Source organism: Leuciscus leuciscus, assembly GCF_965113295.1.
Source record: "Leuciscus leuciscus genome assembly, chromosome: 9".
Classification (NCBI taxonomy): domain Eukaryota; kingdom Metazoa; phylum Chordata; class Actinopteri; order Cypriniformes; family Leuciscidae; genus Leuciscus; species Leuciscus leuciscus.
In genome coordinates, this window is record NC_138733.1 from 14,538,614 (window position 1) to 14,560,565 (window position 21,952).

Below are 21,952 nucleotides of genomic sequence, written 5' to 3' on the forward strand. Positions count from 1 at the left end.
GAGCACTTCCTTATATCTCATTCCTTGCACATACTACAACAAAAAAGATGTCAAGAATATATGGACAAAGCAGTTCGGTGGAAAGGGAAATAGCAGCAAGGGTGCATGGGTTATAAAGAGGCTTGATTCTTAAATATGTTTGTTCTGATACTGGTTTGCCTAGTGAAGACTGATTTCCATGACCACTGAGGACGTGAGAGAAAGAGCAGAGAGAAGGATTTAACACAGCCAGCCAGTCTTTATCGACATCAGATCCTTTTGGAATACAGCCACAGTAAGTTCTGCTTATTTTGTCTGTTAGTTGATTTTTGTTCATTTATATTAAATGTTATCTTTTATAAGAGTGCTTGATATATATATAAAAAAGCCATCTGATATCTCTAAAGTTGTAAGATATAGACTAATTAGACTAATTGATCTATGGGTTGTAATTAATAGCACCAGAATAATTCAAGTGAATTAGGATACGTTTAATTCAGATTTCCTTTAGTAAGTGTGTGTATTTGCTTTAGGCAGGATGTGTGTAGACTGTTCCGCTTTGCCTGTGCTAAACCGAACAGCAAATAATAGAATTTTGCAGTATCAAAGAATAAAATAAATAAATAAATGACTACCGAGATTCCCAGGGGGCCCATCCTCTACTACAGGGCCCTATGAACATCTATTGTTTGTGTTATAAATTTTTTTTTAAGTAAAAATAAATAAATAATATATATATATATATGTTGATATATCAGTGATGCGCGGGTTGATCCAAAATGAGCCTGTGCCTGCGGTCACCCGCGGTTACGAGTCATCCAAAAATATTTTTAATGATATTCGAGTCGTGGTCGGTCGGGTCGTTTGAAATAAAGGTGCCAATTAAACCTTTGGAATTTATATAGTACTAGAGACAATTTTCTATGAAATACATAGGCCTACACTTTATTGGCTGAATAACTGGCGCGAAGATGACGAGGTAGAGATGGAGGCGGCAAGAGAAAAGGTGAAGACTGGGGAGTGGAAGCTCCGCAAATACACAAATAGAAAGAGCAAAGTGTGGGAGACATTTGCCGAAATAATGAAAGATGATGACCAAAGTGCTTGCTTTGTCATGTGTACTTCTTGCGATGCTATTTACACATTTGATAGCCACAAATAAAGACTTTATTAACATATTCTATGCCTGCATTTTGTGCTTGTGAGAGCTTCAATTGGGCATCCACGTGGCGAAATAGCCTAAGCCTACTAATACAAGTGGGAAATCCTTATTTACCTTTTGAATGTTGAGCGTTTTCCCCGAGAAATGCCAGATTTCCCAACACGTTGAACTGAGCAATGCCATTGTACCATTTTAATAGGCTACTTTTAAACGCATATAGCTCAGTAATGTCAGTTTTATGTATTTTCTGAGAGGGGGCGGGATTTTTGTTGGGAAAGTCGAGGGAGAGACGCACACTTCGATTAGACTGGATAAACAAATGCAGCATCTTAATTGTTAAGAAAATGAAACGAAATAGAAGAATTACTTCCATTCAATACATATCCATGATGATGGGGTTGTGGGCAGGGCTTCCTGCCATGCCCTCGAACTCCACAATAACTCCTTCAGTGACACACGATGTTGCCGGCTCACGCACCTGGTCAGACTCTCCGTGTGGCTCAGGGGACATTGTGGTACAGGGGACATTGAAATAAATGAATAAATCAAGCCTTTGTTACATAACACTAGGCTATATCATACAGCATTCAGAAAAAGAACAGTTTGCGCTCCTAAGGGCTTTCACACTTTTCCAAAAGTGGGCCTTCTCTCAGTTGACCTGCTGATGAATTCTTCAAGCAGGGTCGAAACATAAACATCGCATTCATCAATAATATGCATCTAGACAGCTGAAATGGAAAATGATGGGCCGCCTCAAGAACTGCCTGCTCTCGCCGCAGCACTTCTGAGCGCACCACGTCAGGGCCTGAAACATTTCTCTCCTCCAGAGGCTGGATTAATGGATATTATAGGCCAGGGAGGCTGATGGGGGGCGTATGGGACGCACCCCTAGTTCCTAGTCTATGGCCCAATGACGCTACGATGAGCATTTACTACTTTTTAAAAAATGCGGGTCAGGAAGCGGGTCGGGTACAATATTTATTTTTTATTAATTTTTTTGCGGTCCGAGTTGCGGGCGGGTTTGTTGAAAACGTCGGTCGGGTGCGGGTTGTTTATACATTGACCCGCGCATCACTGATATATACTGTATATACATTACTTTGAAAAAATGTACGGGAGACCGTCCACTGGAAGAACATACCCAGGACTTCATCAAACCACATTTACATTTACATTTATGCATTTGTGACGGTCTAAAGGAGGATTTCTCTGCTTCCGTGGAGTGGGTGCTGGTGAACAACAATTCAGCGTTCACCATCGGCCTGGCTGAGGACCACACCAGCCCCACTCCAGACCCAGAGTTTAGCCAACCCTTCCATGCGAGATGCAGAAGGAGGATTTGCAAGAGGCCACCATTGGCCGTGGAGATCGGCCTGCCGTGATGGACGGGACGGGAAGAGACAATGTCCCCTGAGCCACACGGAGAGTCTGACCAGGTGCGTGAGCCGGCAACATCGTGTGTCACTGAAGGAGTTATTGTGGAGTTCGAGGGCATGGCAGGAAGCCCTGCCCACAACCCCATCATCACGGATATGTATTGAATGGAAGTAATTTGGAGGCGTTTGAGGAAGATGTTTCTCCCAATCCCACTGTTTCTCCAGCTGCACCCAGTAGGAGGTTCCCCTGGTTCCGCTTCCAGCCTATGAACCCATCACTCCACCGCGGCCTGTCGACAGCTACACCAGAAACCATTGTCCTTACGACTCCCATCGGCTCTGCCTTGGTCAGATGTTGTCCTGCTTGCACCTTCGGCTCCATCTCATCCCATGTCCCCCCCGGCGTCACCTTCGTCCTTAGTCCCATCGGCTCTGCCTCATTCCTCAACTCCGATTCCACCTAGGTCGCCATGGCTCCACCTCGGTCTCCATCAATGTCATGTGGACTCTTCCGCTCCACCTGGGTCTCCACCTCCAGCGGCTCCATCTTCATCAGTCATTCCAAGGATGTCATCTGCCAAATCAACACCATTGCTCCTCCCTGGCGCTTCGTCCTGGCTGGACTCTGGGTGACCATCTGGCTCCTCTTGCTCCTAGCTCCTCCCTCCACTCCCCCATGGACTGTTTGGTTTGCCCCAAACTTTTTTTTCACTCTCCGGTTTCACGTCCCCCTCCAGAGCCCCTGCCCTCCCTCTTCATTTGAAACTAATATGGCGCGAGGATGCACCTTTCTGGGAGGGGGTGTAATGAACGTTGACATTGACATGAATGAAAATGAATTTCTGAATGTAATTTTTTTTATATTTTTAAGTACAGAATAGAATGAGGTCACAGCAGTCGAAGAGAGAATACGTATTCTCACATGAGCAATGATACAGCAGCATTACACGAATGATTCAGTCAGTCAGTTATTTCAGTGTGACAACTGGTAGATTCCTGATCTACATTAAAAACTGATATTATGAGCTGTCATACTTAAAAGACTTAAAATAAAGCATAATTGTTGTCAATGAGTGTATTCATTGCTGGTAATGGCTGTATATATATATTTAGTAGCATATTATCAGTCACAATGTATGATTACCTTATTTCTGAATGAAACATTTATCCCAACACTCAGATTTGCCCTTCGGTATGATTAATTATGTGATTAAATACGTAGAGATACACAAGCTATTTTAATTTGTTTTTTGCTAATGATGCAACACATCTATAGACATTCACTTCCTTCCACACTGACATTGTACAATATTCCAGTAAGTAATATGAGCTCATTTTCGTTTATCAGATATCAGGATATGAGCTGAAAGCTCTAATTCAAATTTCAATCCTGTCTACAGTAAACAGTGTTTACATTGTTTTAACCTTGGGCTAACGCTGCAGTTTGGTGTCAGCTTTCCAAACAGTGCTCCGTTGTGATTCCTATTTTATATTCAAATGTCTGAGCAACATTCTTATTCATGTTCTCACTGACTTTGTTTTTCACATTCTTGCTCAATTTTGAAGAATAATTTGAAATACAAAAACAGATTGAGTCATTGAGTCACATGTGACTCTAGTATCACTACATCACAATAGTGGCAGAGCAACTTGCTTTGTAAAGATGGCAGTGTCAACAACATGTTTAACAAGGTAAACATATCAGATCATGGCTCTGTGGAGAGCCAGTATGTGTTAAACAAAGGCTGTGTCAATGGAATTCATTACACACAGTTTCCTAATACAAGACTGAGATGCACTAGTATCATGGGGTCACACCGGTCAAGGAGAGGTCACACTGACCTGACCCTTAATAGAAACATGATCACTTTCCCACTGAGAACTTTCACAGAGAACCTTTTCTCTACATGTCACTCAAAGTTTAGAGTCCTCTCTCTCTCTTTAAAGAAATAAATAACAGTGATAACAGAACACCAGGGTCAAATGATCATTGATCTGGTTCACTTGGTTATATAAATGGTGTGATTGTTTACCTTTGAACTATAGCAAAGTTTAGTGATTTGATCACTGAGTTTAGAAAAGAAGGTGAGAGATTTTTCTATTTAGAGACGGCACGCTGTAAAAGAGAAAGTTAAATACGCACATGATGTGAGTTTATGGCATATTGAGGTAAAATATGAATATAATGCTGATCCTTTGGCTAGCCTTATTAAGTATTTTTTCTTCTAAATGGAAATAAGACTCAAAGGTGCCAGTTTGGGCTGGTTCCACAAGCCTTAACAGGATTACATTATCTGCATCTGTTGTCAGCAATGATAAAAGGCATGCAAGTGAAGTAAATCGAATCTGAATCCAATCAAACTAAACCAAATTAATTTGAATCAAACCAAATTAAATGTGTATCTGGTTTCACTCTGTGAAACTCTGTCAGGTATCACTTAAAGCTACACTGTGTAACTTTTTAAGTTGATTCTTAGCAAAAAACACTTTGTTCTATCAAAAGTATATGTGCTCATTCATGTCTAATTACTTCCACCAACTAAAGTATTCTCGTAAGCGTAAAATCTGCCATTTATAATACATACGAGCGAGTCGCTCGAATGGCGGCAGCCATGTTGCGCCTCCATCTTGAAAATACATTCGCCAAATTGTGTTTGTTTGTATTGTTTACCTTGTAACATAAATGAATTAATAACATTACCATGTTAATCTTGGAATAATACGGCCACCGTAGGAGTTAAAACGCCCTCGGAATGGAAAGGAACAGAAACTTATATTCACTGGTAGTCATATACAACTTCACCGCTAGAAGGGGGAAAATATCACACAGTGTAGCTTTAAGTAAAGTTAAATTAATCGAATCAAAACAAAGCAAATTCAAATGTAATTTAATCAAATCAAATGTGAATATATTTACAAAATAATAAACTTTAATCAGGTAGACAGGTAATCACTTTTAGACAGGTAGTGTTTTTTGTTTTTTTACTTCAGGAAAATATAGTGAAGAGAACCAAACCAAACCAAAGTGAGTCAAACTGATTGTACAGAAATAGATTGATTCAAATTAAATTTATTTTTATAAGTGATGTAATGTGAAATAAGTGAGGCAAATTAAAGTACCATGAAATGTGTGAAGTAAGGTGAAGTTAACTGAAATATAGTATCATGATTGTGAAGTTAAATGAAGTGAATCAGACCTAATCAAATCAAAACAAAACAAATGTGACAACTATATTGGCCGAGAGGGCTCAACGCGCCGCAACTGAAGAAAACACATGCAGACATTCATTTCTGAATGTAAAACTTAAAATTTATATATTTTTAAGTAGAGCAATAGAAAGAGATCACAGCAGTCGAAGAGTGAATACATATTAGTTCTCACATGAGCAATGATACAGCAGCAAACATGAATGATTCAGTCAGTTATTTCAGTGTGACAACCGGCAGATTCCTGATCTACATTAATAACGGATGAGCAGTCATCATTAAAAGACTTCAAATAGATAATAATTATGATGATAAATAATGAATAGTAATAACAACTAAAACCTGTTCGAATAAAAATCCAGGAAATTGAGAGTCACTTCCTGATCGTAAAACCGCTTTTAAACCGTGCCGACAGCACCCCTGAGTTCAGATAATCTGCAACCACGTACAGGATTTGGCCTCCTCCCAACGAGGAAGTGATTGAATGCAGCGAGGAGGAGCGACATATCTAGGTGAGATGGGTGGTGTTGTGTTACATAGGTAAGGGTTTTGGTCGGGCACAGATAAACTCCAATTCCAAACAAATCTGCACAGGAGGGCAGAGGGTGAAAACGTTCAAAAGACTTGCAGCACAGCGAGTTTGAAACAGCATTAAGGCAGATCAGGTAGCGGGAATTGTTGAGTGAAAGGCAAGACCAGGAAGAATTGACGGAAAAAGAGAAGTAGTGCACTAAGAAAAGGAGGATCGTAGAATTAAGAGGTATTTTTTGCTGCAATAGAGGTGGCTTCTGCGGTCTCCACTGCACTGTCTTCTGCTGTGTTTTGTACGGCCGGCAGATTGCAGAAACCCATCGACAGGAGAAACAGAACCATGAGGGTGAGTGAGTTTGAACTGATTCTTTCTACTCGAAGAAGCAATTTTCACGGTGCAGTTGATAGCGTAGCCTACGCTGGTGCTTTCACACCGGCAGTTTAGTTCGGAACGGGGCACGGTTCGCCAATGTGAACGCTGTGTTGCGGACACTGGTGCGCACTGGGGTACCGAAACCGAGACTATCTGGAGGAGGTGGTCTGAGTTCGGTTGCACTCGCACCGTGCCGCGGTTCGCGTGAATGTGAAAGCAACACGGACTCGGGTGCGCACTTGTTCAAGAAGTAAAGTGACCTGCGCATGCGTTTTAGCTGATAATGATGTTTAGTTAAATAAAACACATGTAACGGATAGTGTTGATGATTGGGGACAATCGCGCTCGGACCGCAACAAACGAGCCCAGTGTGAAAGCAAAATAAATTAAATCTTGACTCAAGTTGTCATGTCAGTTGCGTTGTGTCACTGTCATTCCCAAATCCTCACCCTTTGCCTCATGGGACTAAACTAGTGTTTAATTGATGCACACTTAAGAATCTCGCCGGAAGTAGTAGCTATAGGTCTTCCAGGTACTTTTCACCTTCTGTTTTATGAATAGGCCTACTGTGAATTCAGACAATACTACTCTTTTCAATATTTACTGCTTTTCACCTATATAGTAGGGGAATATGGATATTCGGATGCATACTGCCATTCTGTGCATTAGTGGTGGGATTTTTCAGTATCTCATTACAGGTTAATTTTTTTAGGCCAGTAAGTGCTGGCAAGTGACTGTCTTAATAATTCATTTAATCTATTCGTTAATCAACGCCGATTCATTCAGAAATGAAACACGTGAAAGTCTTTATTCGAAGTGAGTCATCGAATAATTAATTCAAATGATTAATTGAAAAATGTGAAATTATTATTAAAAAATGTCCAATTATTCTGGAACGAAAACAAGTGTCTGAACGAATCATTGAATAATTTACTCAACCAATATATTCAAAAACACAGAATCATTCAGGAACGAAACACTAGTGTGTTGAGATTCTGCTTTGGCTTTGTTTGGAACTATTTTCAACTATTTGGAACTAATTTACTGGTTGTGTCTAAATGTAAGTAACTTAGTATTAAGTTCTTGTTTATTCAACTGTTATATGAAAGCAATGTTATATCATACATCGTGCTGCTTACGTGCAATAACTTATTAGAAATGTCATTAATTCGCTCTAGTGCTAACAAGGATGTTTGCATTAGTAATGGAGGCTTGTGCAATGATATATGTTATATATATTTATGTGTATAATATATATATGAATGAAGAGTTCAGATGCAAAAGCCTATAAGTGCCATCTGAAATTTTCTTCTAGAATGATCATTTTTATCAAGCTTGTATATTTAAGTTCAATAATTTCACTTAAATGGCAATGCAAATGACCTATTAATTGTCATTTAAGTGAAATATACAAGCTTTATAAAAAATATAAAAAATCATTCTAGAAGAAAATTTCAGATGGCACTTAGAGGCTTTTGCATCTGAACTATATATATATGTATGTATATGTGTATATATATGTGTGTGTGTGTTGTAGAAATGGGATTCTTGTGTGCATTGTTCAAATCCTACTTTGCATTTCAGTCATTTGAATAGGTCTGGTTCCTGATAAAATGTTTAGGCCTATGTGAGATCGGTATGCCTGAAGGTTTAAATGCAAAAACTGAGACATTAACAACAAATAATTGGGTGCAGTTTGAAAGGAGCTGTTGGGTTGGCATGTGTAACTAATCCGCTTTGACTTGAGAAATCTCATCCAATTGGTGCCTGTCAGATTTGGTATTCTAAAGGCCTGAAAGCTGAAAAAATATAATAGTTTTACCAGAATATAGATCAACAACACTTGGAATGGTGTGGAGTCAATAATGGTTGAGTTACCCTAATGTATGACTAGATCTTTCTCAAAGCAACCACGCCAAACTTTTTTCTTTTCTTTTTATATCTATATACTGAATAGGGTGGAAAATAATTTAGATAGAACAAAACATTTATGCTATCCATCATATTCTTACCTGACATTATGCTTTGTTTGTTATATTTTCCCACCAGTTAATCGACTTGTGATGACACCAGTAATACCGGTATCATTATGTTTTTAATTGTAGTGTCTGTTGTGCAAGTGATGTTATCAGTGTACGACTGAACACTGTGTAACACAGGTAACACAGACTATCACAACAAGGCTATTTTGTTATAATTTCGTAGTTTCTTGTCAACTGCCACTCTTACTGTTTTACAAGATTCGTTATTAGATATTTAGTTTGAGATATTTAGTTGTGCATCAACACAATATAGCTGTCAATTTTACTGTTAACCTTATTAGTAAACAACTCTTTTCAAACTATCCTCACCATTTGCATGATTGTTTCTCTCTGTCCAGATCTCCTAGTGTGATAATGACCCATTTAAATGAAGTTCCACTTTCAGTCTCTGTCTCTCAAAGAACTTTCTGTGGTTTCAGTATTTGTTGAAAGGGGGATTCAAGCTCCACTGTGTGAACCTTTCAATTTGAACTTTATTTGCTCTGTAAATATCACCAATATTTTACACTATTTAACAGTGTTTGTTTACAATACAAAGATGTATTCTGAATTTTTTTCTGAACCAATGCAGACTAGGTCATTTTCTGTTCTAATACAACTAATTATATATTAGACAATTGCAATTGACACTATATGTGGTGTCTCAATATATGTTGTACATCATTATACATCATTACATATCATTTTTACAACTACATATCATCATACATATCATTATACTACCCAGCCCCCGCAGTGCATACTTGGAATGTAACCATTAGAAATACTGATGTACTGTTCCTGTTTGTCTTTCTTATTTGGTTGGGGTTTAATGTTTTTTTGTTTTTATGTATCAAAGGAGTGTTCTGAGGATATTGTTTGAAAATGCTTTGTGGGAAAAAATCCATTATCAAATCTCTTTTGATTTAAGAAGACAAATGAATGTTTAAGGTGTGTTCCCTCCTTGTGGTTCATAAAATAAGAACACCACACCCGAAAACTAAGTCCTTATTAAAAACACTGGGGATGCTGCATTGCTTTGTGTTATAGGACAACTTCCATCTTTTGAGAAGTCAATCATGCAGCTGTAGCTTAATGTACACTTGCACCGATACAAGGACCACAAGACAACACAAATTCAGAAACTGCCACACCACATTCTTGACCTCAGTTCAAAGTGGCAGTTAAATGTATTAGTAGTGAAACTGACCTGTGGCTGGCTTATCAGTTTGAAACTCGATTAGAGGCTCATTAGAGAGGCATGAGTGTCATACAAATAAGATAAATTGGAATTCGGATCATTTTAATAATTCAGTTTCTGTCAAATTGATCCATTATTTCCAAATCCCCATTCAAATGATTAAAATGTCACTTTGAAAAATCAGTGTCAATTATTTCTCTCACGACGTAAAAATTCAACAAATAAGAACAAACATTATTTAAAATTCGGGTGTTGCCAAAACTATGTGGAAGACAGCTTATTTGCTTGTCCCAACTTAAGATTTGACATATCTATCCTGTCAACTCCTTGGTTTCTAGACATGCTGAAATTCAAGAAGTTTGTACGTTGAATGATGACGGGAAAGAAAGTCTGAGTCATTTGTTGTTTTACTGTAATGTTGTTCACCAATTCTGGGTACAACTTGCAAAGTAAATTGTACAAGTAAAATATCTTAACTTGAATTTGGGAAAGCTTTTTATTTAGTTCGAAAGCTTTTATATTCACTAGTAAACATTTGCACACTTATCCGAAATTGTAATAAAACTGTATTAAATATTAAATATTGTTTCTGATATTCTAAAATGTTCTCAACTTTTAGTCTTGATGCATACAGTGAAATCTCAACTATGCTGTGCTATATGTTTAGATATATAAACATTAATTTCCATTATTTAATTAATAATTACAAACATAATTTCCATTGAAACTTTAAGGGAATAGACTTACAGCACATGAGCATTAAGTGTATTTAGACACATTTATTTAAATAAGGATTTATTCATTCAGCCTGGATTTTCTCCCACAGTATTAGATTCGGAGACAACGAATCTGTAGAGCTCACCACTCCTGTTATTGTTGAGACTTGATGTTTTTGGAGACAATTTGTTCTGGCTGTTATTTTATGGGTTGTTTTTTCAGTAACAGCTGTCTGGAATCATCCGTTACACTCATATTAAGTGTTAGTCACTGTTTTGACTGACAGGCTGATGTTAAGAGTCACTTCACATTCTTAAATGTGACAAATCTGGTGTATCTTACTTTGATAGAATACTCATAAAAATGAGGAAAAGCTATTTAAGGAGACATACAAATTCAACGCTATTTTAATAATTACAATGATTTTTCTTTAAATTGCCTGTGGCGGATGCAAATGTCCCCTTTTTTAAAAACAGTCACTGATTATATTAATATACAGCTCAAAAGAGAAATTATTTTGATGTAAGAAGTTAAAAATGCTCTTAAAATTGAAACAGCAGCTCAATGGGTCTATCTATTAAGGTTTACATCCAGCTGTTAGTGATGTCAGGAGTCATGTCTGATCTGATACAATCAAACATTTTATTTTCATAAGTACAAGGGAAGTGTTCCTGCTTTGCCATGAGAGTATTGGTCTCTAAGCCTACCAACAATGTAATTTTCCATATCAGTAACTGAAATAACCATACAAGATTAACAGGTGTAAAATAGAAGATGAGATTTGAAAATGTTGCTATATAACCAAAAACGTGGCAGCAAAGTTTTATATATATATATATATATATATTTTTTTTTTTTTTTCAAAGTCCAGGTTTCAGTGAAAAATGTAAATGTTCGATGTACCTCATCTACCACACTTTCTTCTTTGTGGTCTCAGATCGTATAAATCCAGCAAACTGTTTGCTACTTACTGCAGATTACCGCAGCCTACATGGTTAAGCTGAGTAGGACGGTTTACAAGGAAGTTTTGAGATTTCAAGAAAGACTGAAAAAATCCCGTGTGACACATTGAAAGTGATATCAAAAACTGAGTCATAAAGCTTCAGGGGTACATGTGTCATAGAAATAACAAAATGATCTCTAACTTTCTCCCTTTTCTCTTCTCTCCTCCTCATTCTCATTCTCAGACTAAAGCTCAGGTTCCTGAAGAGAATACTATACCCTTAAACCCACCTCAACCAGGTACAGTAATCTATCACCCGATTTATCAATCTCTGATTCATCCGATTTATCAATACCCTCCTTTGTAATACTCAAGTGGGTGTCTTACGAGAAAGAAAGTTTGCAATGATTTTCATCATTTTCATATTATCTTCTAGTTGCTCAGCCCGGAAGACACAGAAAACCAATGACGACTCCAAATGCTCCAAACACGATAAGTCCAAAGACGAAAAAGATCATCATTACGGTCTTGATCGTGGTGGTTATACTGGCCATTCTGGCAGTGGCTGCTTTCTTCAGTAAGTTCTAGGTCATTTTCACCCCATCTAGCTCATGTGATTATGATACAGGGAAGGCCAGGGCCTAGTTGTCATGCTTTCACTCCAGTGAATACTGTATGTCTGAAAGTCAAAAACAGACTCTAAATTCTTGGCTACTTTAAAGTTATTGGACATTTCCTCTGTTACTGAAAGATAAAGTCCATTAAACAAGCATGTAAAGTTGTTACACCAAGTGGGGTAAGTTGTCACTGGAACCTGCCATTAAACGGCCTATTACAATTTAGCAAAATTAAACAATTATGAAACGTAAAACAATTTCTGTAACAGCAAAAGTATAAAAGCTAAAATGCATAAATATTGAACTATACATAAAATAAATTTATAACATTTATAACAATATTAACATTTCAATTCATTTAATACGGCATATAAACGTATAATATTTAAAATGAAAACTATAATTCATTACTCAGCTTACATTTATAACATTCAAAATGTGAAAATTGCAGTGAATACATTGTTATACATTATAACAATTAAAACATGTTTCAAATTAATACAATGTATAAATGTAAAAAGTAATGCATAAGATTTATTTATATCATTCAAAACATGACACTTTTAATAAATACATCATAAATTGTATAAATCTATGACATTTAAAACATGTGACATTATACATTATATATACATTTATAATATTTAAAATGTGAAAACTGTAATACATTGCATAGATGTATTAATACAACATGTATTGTTATATTAAATGCATTAACTTTTAATGAATACATTTATTCTGTAACACTAATATATTCTATTACATTATATAAATTTGTATAACCTTTATCATATTTAAAGTAACAACTTGCCCAAAATACCCTTGTCCTGAGAACACAGATCAACTCAGATAAAGCCCTCTGACAAACACCCCTGTGTGACAACTAGCCCCTCTCTCCTCTACATTTAATGTTTTCTACCCAGTAATTTTAATGTGGGCCAGGGAAAATAACCTACTTTTTTTTTTTGCTCATAACCTTCCCACCTCACTTTTAACAATAACAATGAGTCAAAATATTTTGTTCTCATCAACAACAGTTATTTAGTCACTCCTTTAACGTTTGTGACTCAAGAAACCTAAACACTGATTCATTTAATTGCTTTATTAACAAATGCTGTTTTCATTCCCCTTCCTCATGACGTAGTCAAGCAGTTGATCGACAGCAAGTATTATTTTTGCTCGAAGTCGGTTAAGTTCATTCCGCTGGAGAAGGCCTGTGATGGGAAGGAGGACTGCAGTGGAGCTGAGGATGAGTCAGCCTGTGTAATGCCGTTTGGAGCCAACTCCACCTTCCCCCGTAAGTCACCTATGTTCAGACACACACACATACACATGCGCCCACACACACACACACACACACACACGCCCGCCCACATACCTGCTCACAGACATGCGTGCAGTCAGCACAGATATAACCTGTGTGTCCTGTTTCAAGACAAACAAGCCAAATGCCCCAACCTCACCCTCTTTTCTGAGAGTGTATATATATGTATACATAATATAGTTATGGCAATGTATGAAGAGTTCAGATGCAAAAGCCTCTAAGTGCCATTTGCAATTTTCTTCTAGAATGATCATTTTTATCAAGCTTGTATATTTAAATTCAGTAATTTCACTTAAATGGCAATGAAGATTACCTATTAATTGTCATTTAAGTGAAATTATTGAACTTAAATATATGAGCTTGATAAAAATGATCATTCTAGAAGAAAATTGCAAATGGCACTTAGAGGCTTTTGCATCTGAACTCTTCGTATATTGTCTTGGAGGATGGATAGATTTGGTCATGTTAGATATGCTGATGCTCCATTAATAGACATGCATAAATCCCATAGCAGATCTGGGCAGGTGGTGCTGGGGGAGGTGGAGGGTTTCAGAGTAAATCCGGTCTAGCCAACAGTGAACTGGACTATTTAAATGTCGAGCAAGCAATCTCATTGGCTACAGAATCAGCAGAGGCCAATCAGCTTGTGTCAAGTGGTAATGGTGTGATTGCTTGCAGATGGCATGTAAAAGACCTATCAGTCTGCGCCATCTAGAATTTCATGACTGAGCTAGATTTATATTTCAAATATATCCACCATATAATGAAAATAAATATTTTATAATGTCTGAATTTTAAAACTGTTTTTCTTTCTGCACAGTACGGCTGATCTCAACCAATAATGTGCTTCAGGTATTCAACTCCGTTGATAATAAATGGAAAAGTGTATGTGAAGAAAGTTTCACCCAACAACATGCAGAGACTGCGTGCCAAAAGCTGGGGTACTCAGTGTGAGTATTGGTCCACAGATCATGTTATCATTACACTCAAAGGGTTAGTTCACACAAAAATGAAAGAAAAAAAAGTCATTAATTACTCACCCTCATGTCGTTCCAAATCCGAAACACTTACGTTTATCTTTGAAACGCAAATGAAGGTATTTTAAATTAAATTTGAGAGATTTCTGTCCCTCCGTTGACAGCCACTACCTTTTTGACGTTTCAAAAAGTTCATAAAAAGACCGTAAACCTATATGCTTTATATGCTGAGCAGATTTAATTTAGGCTTTTATTCACGCATAAACATTCATCAACTCAGACATCAGATATGGTAAATGGAAGCTCAAGCATGCTTTATATGCCAATAACGTTTGTTCTCGCACGTTAAACTTTTGTTTATGTTCGCTGATCAATGGTTTTATGTGAATAAAAGCCTAAATTCAATCTGTTCATTATATATAGTCTCTTCAGAAAATGTGGGCTAAACCACTCGATTCATATGGATTAGTTTTATGATCGCTTTATGAAGTTTCAAAGTGGTAGTTGCATGGCTGTCAATGGAGGTCAGATTTCATTTAAAATATCTTCATTTGTGTTTGGAAGATGAACGAAAGTCTTACAGGTTTGGAACAACATGAGGGTGACGAATTAATGACAATTGTTTCAATTCTTGAGTAAACTAACTCTTTTACAACAAGAGAAAACTCAGGAACTGGAAATGCATCAATACTGAAAGTTTGCAAAACTACAATTATCATCAGAATAACAAGTCTTGGATCATTGACTTCAGCGCTAAATAAACGTATAATAGGATATAGCTCATTTATTCTGCATTGTTTAAATTCCATTGTCTTGTATTTTGTGTTCTCAGTAATCCGTCTTTCAGCAAAGTTCAAGTGGGTATTTTGTCCTCTGATCTGAAGATGGATTTCTGTGTGGTGGGCTCATCTAAACCCCAGACTTTCCAGTCCACCGTAACGGATCGGTTAGTTTAGATACTCATGTATATACATTTCTTCACTTGTCATTGCATTAGATAATCAAACCAAGTGTCACCTATTTGAAAGAAATATGCACACACATAATTTGTAAACAAAGCATTTCAGAAAAAAGTGGTTTTAAGCACTATTATAAGGCACATATTCAAGTGTGGAAGGAAGGCAGCAAAAGTAAAGCGTGCTTTACTGTCATTTTTTGTAAGACATCATTCCTAATTTTCTAATTTTATTTGTTAACATTCAAAAAAACACAAAAAGTTGTGCGATGCGCTTTCTGCCGTCTTGGTCTACCTGAACAACAGTGCGTCACATAAAAGAACCGGAGTATAGGCTACTTGCCTCACAAACATTAGAAATATATCTATAGAAAGCTTGAAATGTCTACTTTTAAACAATTTTATAAATACAGCAACCTCAAACTTAATTCATATTTAATTTTTGGTTGTAAACATTTTCTCACTCTCTCATGTTTTCTTCCTCTTTCTCAGTAAGGTATGCAATACGGGAGCAGTCGTCACGTTAACATGCTCAGGTAACTATGAAATCCTAATCCAACAACCAATTAGGGCTTTAGTCAATAAATAAGTGTTTATATTCAGCCTATTTTAAACCGAGCGGGACGATAACCGCTGCAGCGTAACCCAGTACCTGTCACGAGTAGTGGCGGTAGTAATCGCACAACACAGGAGAATTCAAACAAACACTTCTTACAATGGAACATAGAGGAGACTGCAGAAGCAAACTAGCACAACCACAGAAAACAAAGAACAATGAAACAAAGGAAACTGAGAGCTTAAGTGCACTGGGGAGTAAACAAAGTAAAACAGAACAGGTGCAGTAACTAATTAACTACCAGGGAGACTAATAATGATCAGGAACACAGGCAAAACAGGAACTGGAAAGAACAGAACCAAAACACAGCGAAAACTAAACAGACATAGAACTACACGTTATGGTGCCTGTGTGACACATCATATAGCCTACAACAGAGAGAAGTAGCTCTGGCTACAGTGTTCTTCCACAACTTTAGCAGACTTTAAACTTTATCTTTAAACAAGAACAGCTCTAATGATACAACATCAAATAATTCAGAGGTGTGTTCACTGACAGAGTCAGTCATCTGGACTGGGCAGTTCAACATGCTAAAGCATGTTTTGAAGAAAGAAAACAGAGAGAGAACTGCAGACATGCAGCTTTATATTAGGTTGAACTATCGCTTCAATGTTTAAAATACTGTCGACAGACAACTTATATTTATATTATATTCTCAAATTTTATTTTAATACAGAACATAAAACATATTTGCATAATACATCTTTTTTGTTATGATAAGAAACACATTGTTTTGTCTTTAAAAAAAAAAAAAAATTATTGGATGTTTTATTTTGTAGACTGTGGTAAGTCCAGAAGCCAGGACCGGATTGTAGGTGGACAGGACGCTATCATTGAGAACTGGCCCTGGCAAGTCAGCTTGCAGAACAGCGGCCAGCACACCTGTGGAGGGTCACTGGTGTCTCCAAACTGGGTGGTCACTGCGGCCCACTGCTTCAATGGGTAGGTGTATAAACATTATAATACAAAATAGTTTATGCTCAACAAGGCTGATTTATTTAATCAAAAATACAGTAAAAGAGTTATTTTGGGAAATATTACTACAATTTAAAATAATTGTTTTCTATTTCAATACATTTAAAAATGTAATTTATTCCTGTGATGTCAAAGCTGATTTAAAGCATCATTACTCTAGTCTTCAGTGTCACATGATCCTTCAGAAATCATTCTAATATGCTGCTCAAGAAACAATTTTTATTATTATCATTATTGTCAATGTTGAAAAGGTTTTGCTGCTTAACAGTTTTGTGGAAACAGTGATACTTTAATGGGTGAGTGGCTTGCAACGAAGCACACAACGATATTATCCAACTAGAACAATCTTTAATAATAAATACACAGAATACACAGGAAACAAATGTAAACGAGACGAAACAAAGAACTGAATGAACGAAGGCTTAAATACACAGACTGAGTAATCAATGGAAAACATAACAGGTGCATAAATTAGGTACTATGAAAACTAATTGTAATGTGTATGCTCCGTTTTGGACCGTCCTACGTCTTACGATCATTTCTCATATGCGTTTACGTGTGATTCAGAGAACGAAAACACATTTGTACACCTTTCTTCCAAAAGTGAAGCTTATAAATCGCAAATGTTTGTGAAATTGTGCGCAGCTGAATGGTTTCAGATCTCCGACTTGTATATGCTGCCTAACTAATGTCATTTACATATGAAAGAGCACCAGTCAGTATCCAAATCCTTTACTTGAGAATGGCGAGTGGCAAGGATTGCTTAGATTTCCAAATCTCCGCCTCTCTACCACAAGGAAGAGTGCGTACGTCTGCTTAGACCCTGATGTGGGACATTTTATAAATGAGATAATTGTGTTTTGGTTCTGTTAACCCTGTTTCTGTTTGCTTGTGTTCCTCGTCATTGTAAGTTGACCTGATTTCCCAGCATGTGAACATTAATTTATACCACCAACAATACATTATATGAGTTAAGGGATAGTTCACCCAAAAATTCAAATTAGCCCATGATTTACTCACCCTGAAGCCATTCTAGGTGTATATGACATTCTTCTTTCAGTCAAATACAATCGGAGTTATATAAAAAAAATGTCCTGGCTCTTCCAAGCTTGATAATGGGAGTGAATGACTGTATGTTTTTGGAAGTCCATCAAAGCGCGTCTATTCATGATTAAAGTGCTCGATATGGATCTGCGGGGGTTAATAAAGGCCTTCACAAGTGAAGCGATGCGTTTGTGTAAGAAAAATATCCATATTTAAATCTTTATCAACAAAAATAACTAGCTTCAGGTAGACGATCGATTTACTCCAAAAGAGTAACCCTTGAACTTGACGCACAACGTAATGACGACGGCAATTGACGCCTCTCGCGGTTCAAACAAACAGGGCTGGGCAACCGCGTTCCTCATTACGTTGTGCGTCAATTTCAAGTGTTTTACTCTTTTGGCGTAAATCGATGCATATGGCCATCTGCAGGGTGAGTAAATCATGGGCTAATTTAAATTTTTAAAGGGAACTATCCCTTTAAATCCCTTTTGGTGGTATAAATCAGGTAGAAATAGCTCTTTAAAGTAACAATTGCAGGTTCCCACTTTTGCATTGTATTTGCATTTGTAGCTCAGTTCTATCAAAGCCTGGTTCATCAACAGAGTCCCTATTCATAGTTTTAAGTAATTTGACTGGCGCAAATACATCATCAAAACATCCATGAAACTGCAACACAGATTTGTCAATTTTTTCATCTGTTTCAAGCCACAACTATTTAGATCTCTCAAAAGAAGAAAAACAAAAATTAGTGAACAAAATGCAAGTTTTGAGAACCTGTGATCCACATACTCACCTTATGCATTATTTTAGCCACTGAAAACATGAAAAACACTTAAAGTGCCTTAACGTGCTAAAAAAAGGATCAAATTCAGTATACACTTTATTGATGATGCATACTGTAGTCGAGCAAATGAACCCAGAATATGAATGGTTAAGCGTTTTCTTTATAATGGTTTCCTATGGAAAAACACTTTACAAGACATTTATATTCTGGTTTCATCATCTTGTGATGTACAAAGTATGCATCATCAATAAGGTGTGTATTGAATTTGGTCTTTTAATATCAGTCTTAATACATGGCTGGTGAAAATGGCTGGTGGGAAATGGAGGAAAGCCTTGTTTCGTCATAGAAAACTATGAATAGGTTGTATACATTCAGTTAGTTAGCACATTCAGTCACACTTTATTTTAGGAGTCTTTAACTAATATGTACTTGCATAAAAAAAGAAGTATAATGAAGTACATACTTACAAATCATTTGCAAACTATAGTCAGTTTCTATACTCTAGTCTTCACATTAAATAACATAATGCTGCCAATGTTTTTTGTGTCTATGCAAATGTTATGTTAATGTTATGCATGTAAATCACGTTTTTTTTTAGATGTAATTATACATCTATGTATAATTATACATAGTGTAATTATAGATGTAATAACAGCTGTAATTATATGCATGTATGTACACTAAGTGCTTTGGGTTACACTTTATTTTAAGGTGACGTAGTTCCATTGTACTTGCTTAGAGAAGTAATAAGTAATATTAATTAACTACATGTACTTACTATAGAGTTAGGGTTAGTTACTTGTATCTATGCATATTTTACTGTTATTAACATAGTAAGTGCATAAAGTAATGTCTACTAATTACATATGCCTGTACATGGGGAAAATATGAGTCACGAAAGGGAACGTTTTTTATCACTTACTTCAAATATTTCTTTATAAACACCATTCATTTCTGAAAATCATTCATAGCCCTAACAAGTTCATCTGGTTTAGAAACTGTTGTACGTCATTCTTCATTCAACATGCAAAAAAAGAAACACAACTGTGAATTGTTCACATCTTACCTGAAGCATACATTGAAGCTTTGTAAATAGAACTAATACAGGGTGTAAACTAAAAGGACAATGCTTTTAAGATAGTCACATTGTTCTTCTGTTTTTCAGGGATGGTAAGAAGGCACTGGTCAAATGGAATGTAGTCTCTGGAATCACATATCTGGGATCTTCTGGAGCTTCTTCTGTGGACAAGATCATCGTCAACAGAAATTACAACCCAGGACGGAACGACTATGACATTGCCATGATAAGACTCCAGTCACCCATCACTTTGGGAGGTAAATCAGACAAGCACACACACACACGCGCACACCAGACTCACCCAAAAATTCAGGATGCCTAAATATGAAGAGTTTTAGTTACTTTCTTTTGCACTTGACACAGTAGGATTCCATTTAAACCTGGCCACTTAAATGCATTCCCATCAGCCAAATAGAAATTCAATCTGTTTTTCTTGCATTACACCAAGGGTGCAGGACTAATCTTTTTTGGCCTTGTTGTTGTTATTATTATTTTAATATTTTATTCTAACTTATTATAGTTCCTTAAGAAAACAAAACAATATGCTCAGATTAATAATATCAATACATTTATAATAATTTAACCATTTGGTTTTGTCATTTGACATGTGAAAAATAAATTCTGGACATGATTCGAAAAGGTCGCATGTTCCTGAAAAACAAAAATAGTCAAACTTTTTTCTTTTTTTTTTTTTTTTTTTTTATGACCACATTGGAAATAAATGGGAAACAAATTTCATTCTAGTGGATATGTTTGATATTGCGCCAAAACAAAATCTTACTGAAAGCACATTTTTTGAGATATCAGTCTCAAATTTGGAACACAACATACTCAAAAAAATTTATATAGTATTTATGTGGATTTTTCATAACAAGCTTAAAATTCTATAACTTTAACTTTTTTCTTCTTTTTTTTAACACCTTTTTTCACTTCAGCAATAATCTGCCAATTGTCTTCTTTAAAAAGAGACCAAACTTAAGTCTGTGCTCCAAAGCATTCTACTGCATCAATATCATTATTGAACATAACTACTGCATCAATATCATTATTGAACATAACTACTGCATCAATATCATTATTGAACATAACTACTGCATCAATATCATTATTGAACATAACTACTGCATCAATATCATTTAGTAACACAAAACATTATCAAACTAAAATATAGTACATTCTTTTCATTGAAATAAAATAAATCTGTCATTTTTGACCGACACCAGAGGGTTAATATCAATTTGTCATTTTATACTGTATATTACAATGTTATTGAAAAATCTACTTTTGATTTTAATTCAGATAAAATAGAATGATTTAGTTTAGTATAAAACAGAATTTTTATAATCAGCTTCTCAGCATTGCCCATAATTCTAATATCAGTGCATCCCTTCAAGGTCAGTGTTTTGTGTTATCTTTCGACCATGAACATTGGTACTAATATCATTATTTTCATCCCATTCAGAATCCCGTAGGCCGGTGTGCCTGCCACCTCAAGATCTTGGCCTTAAAAAAGACGACAGTCTGGTTGTGACCGGCTGGGGTCATCTGATGGAAAAAGGTTCCTGGCTTTTTTTTAATCCTCCATTTTTTTTCTAATTGACTTGCCATCAAAGGCCTCTCTCAGTATTTAACATTATCTGGCTGTTTTTCCTGCAGGGAATGTGTCTCCAAAGTTACAAAAGGCACAGATCCCTCTGATAGACAGAGCCTCGTGCCAAAGTCCCACGGTGTACGGCTCTTCTGTCACTCCTAGGATGATCTGTGCAGGTTTTCTGAAGGGAGGAGTAGATGCGTGCCAGGTACGTTTTCTGCTTTTGTGTGTACCATTAGTTCATACGAGTGTGACAATGTTATTAGAATAACCGTTTGGTTTTTCTCTCTCTAAGGGTGATAGTGGTGGTCCTTTGGTGTATTCATCTGACCACTGGATGTTGGTGGGTGTAGTGAGCTGGGGTGTGGGTTGTGCCAGAGAAAATCGTCCTGGTGTCTACACCAATGTGGACCAGATGCTTGACTGGATCCATTCAGTTATGCAGGTATGAGCATATTGTTCAGGAATTACTGTGTTT

The 21,952-nt window shown here is 36.5% G+C and overlaps 1 protein-coding gene across 3 annotated transcripts in view; it reads left to right on the forward strand.

The window, feature by feature from the left end:
* tmprss4a (transmembrane serine protease 4a) overlaps nucleotides 1-21,952 on the forward strand; it is a 23,601-nt gene continuing 1,649 nt past the window's right edge. The window contains exons 1-12 of one of the 3 annotated variants that reach the window (XM_082181211.1): nucleotides 1-274; nucleotides 11,755-11,809; nucleotides 11,947-12,087; nucleotides 13,272-13,424; nucleotides 14,272-14,401; nucleotides 15,261-15,374; nucleotides 15,876-15,919; nucleotides 16,779-16,941; nucleotides 19,971-20,140; nucleotides 21,346-21,441; nucleotides 21,540-21,682; nucleotides 21,770-21,919. In XM_082181211.1, the coding sequence (XP_082037337.1) occupies nucleotides 11,976-12,087; nucleotides 13,272-13,424; nucleotides 14,272-14,401; nucleotides 15,261-15,374; nucleotides 15,876-15,919; nucleotides 16,779-16,941; nucleotides 19,971-20,140; nucleotides 21,346-21,441; nucleotides 21,540-21,682; nucleotides 21,770-21,919 (1,275 nt within the window). In that variant the 5' untranslated portion in view covers nucleotides 1-274; nucleotides 11,755-11,809; nucleotides 11,947-11,975. The other 2 variants (XM_082181212.1, XM_082181210.1) reach the window with 2 other exon arrangements.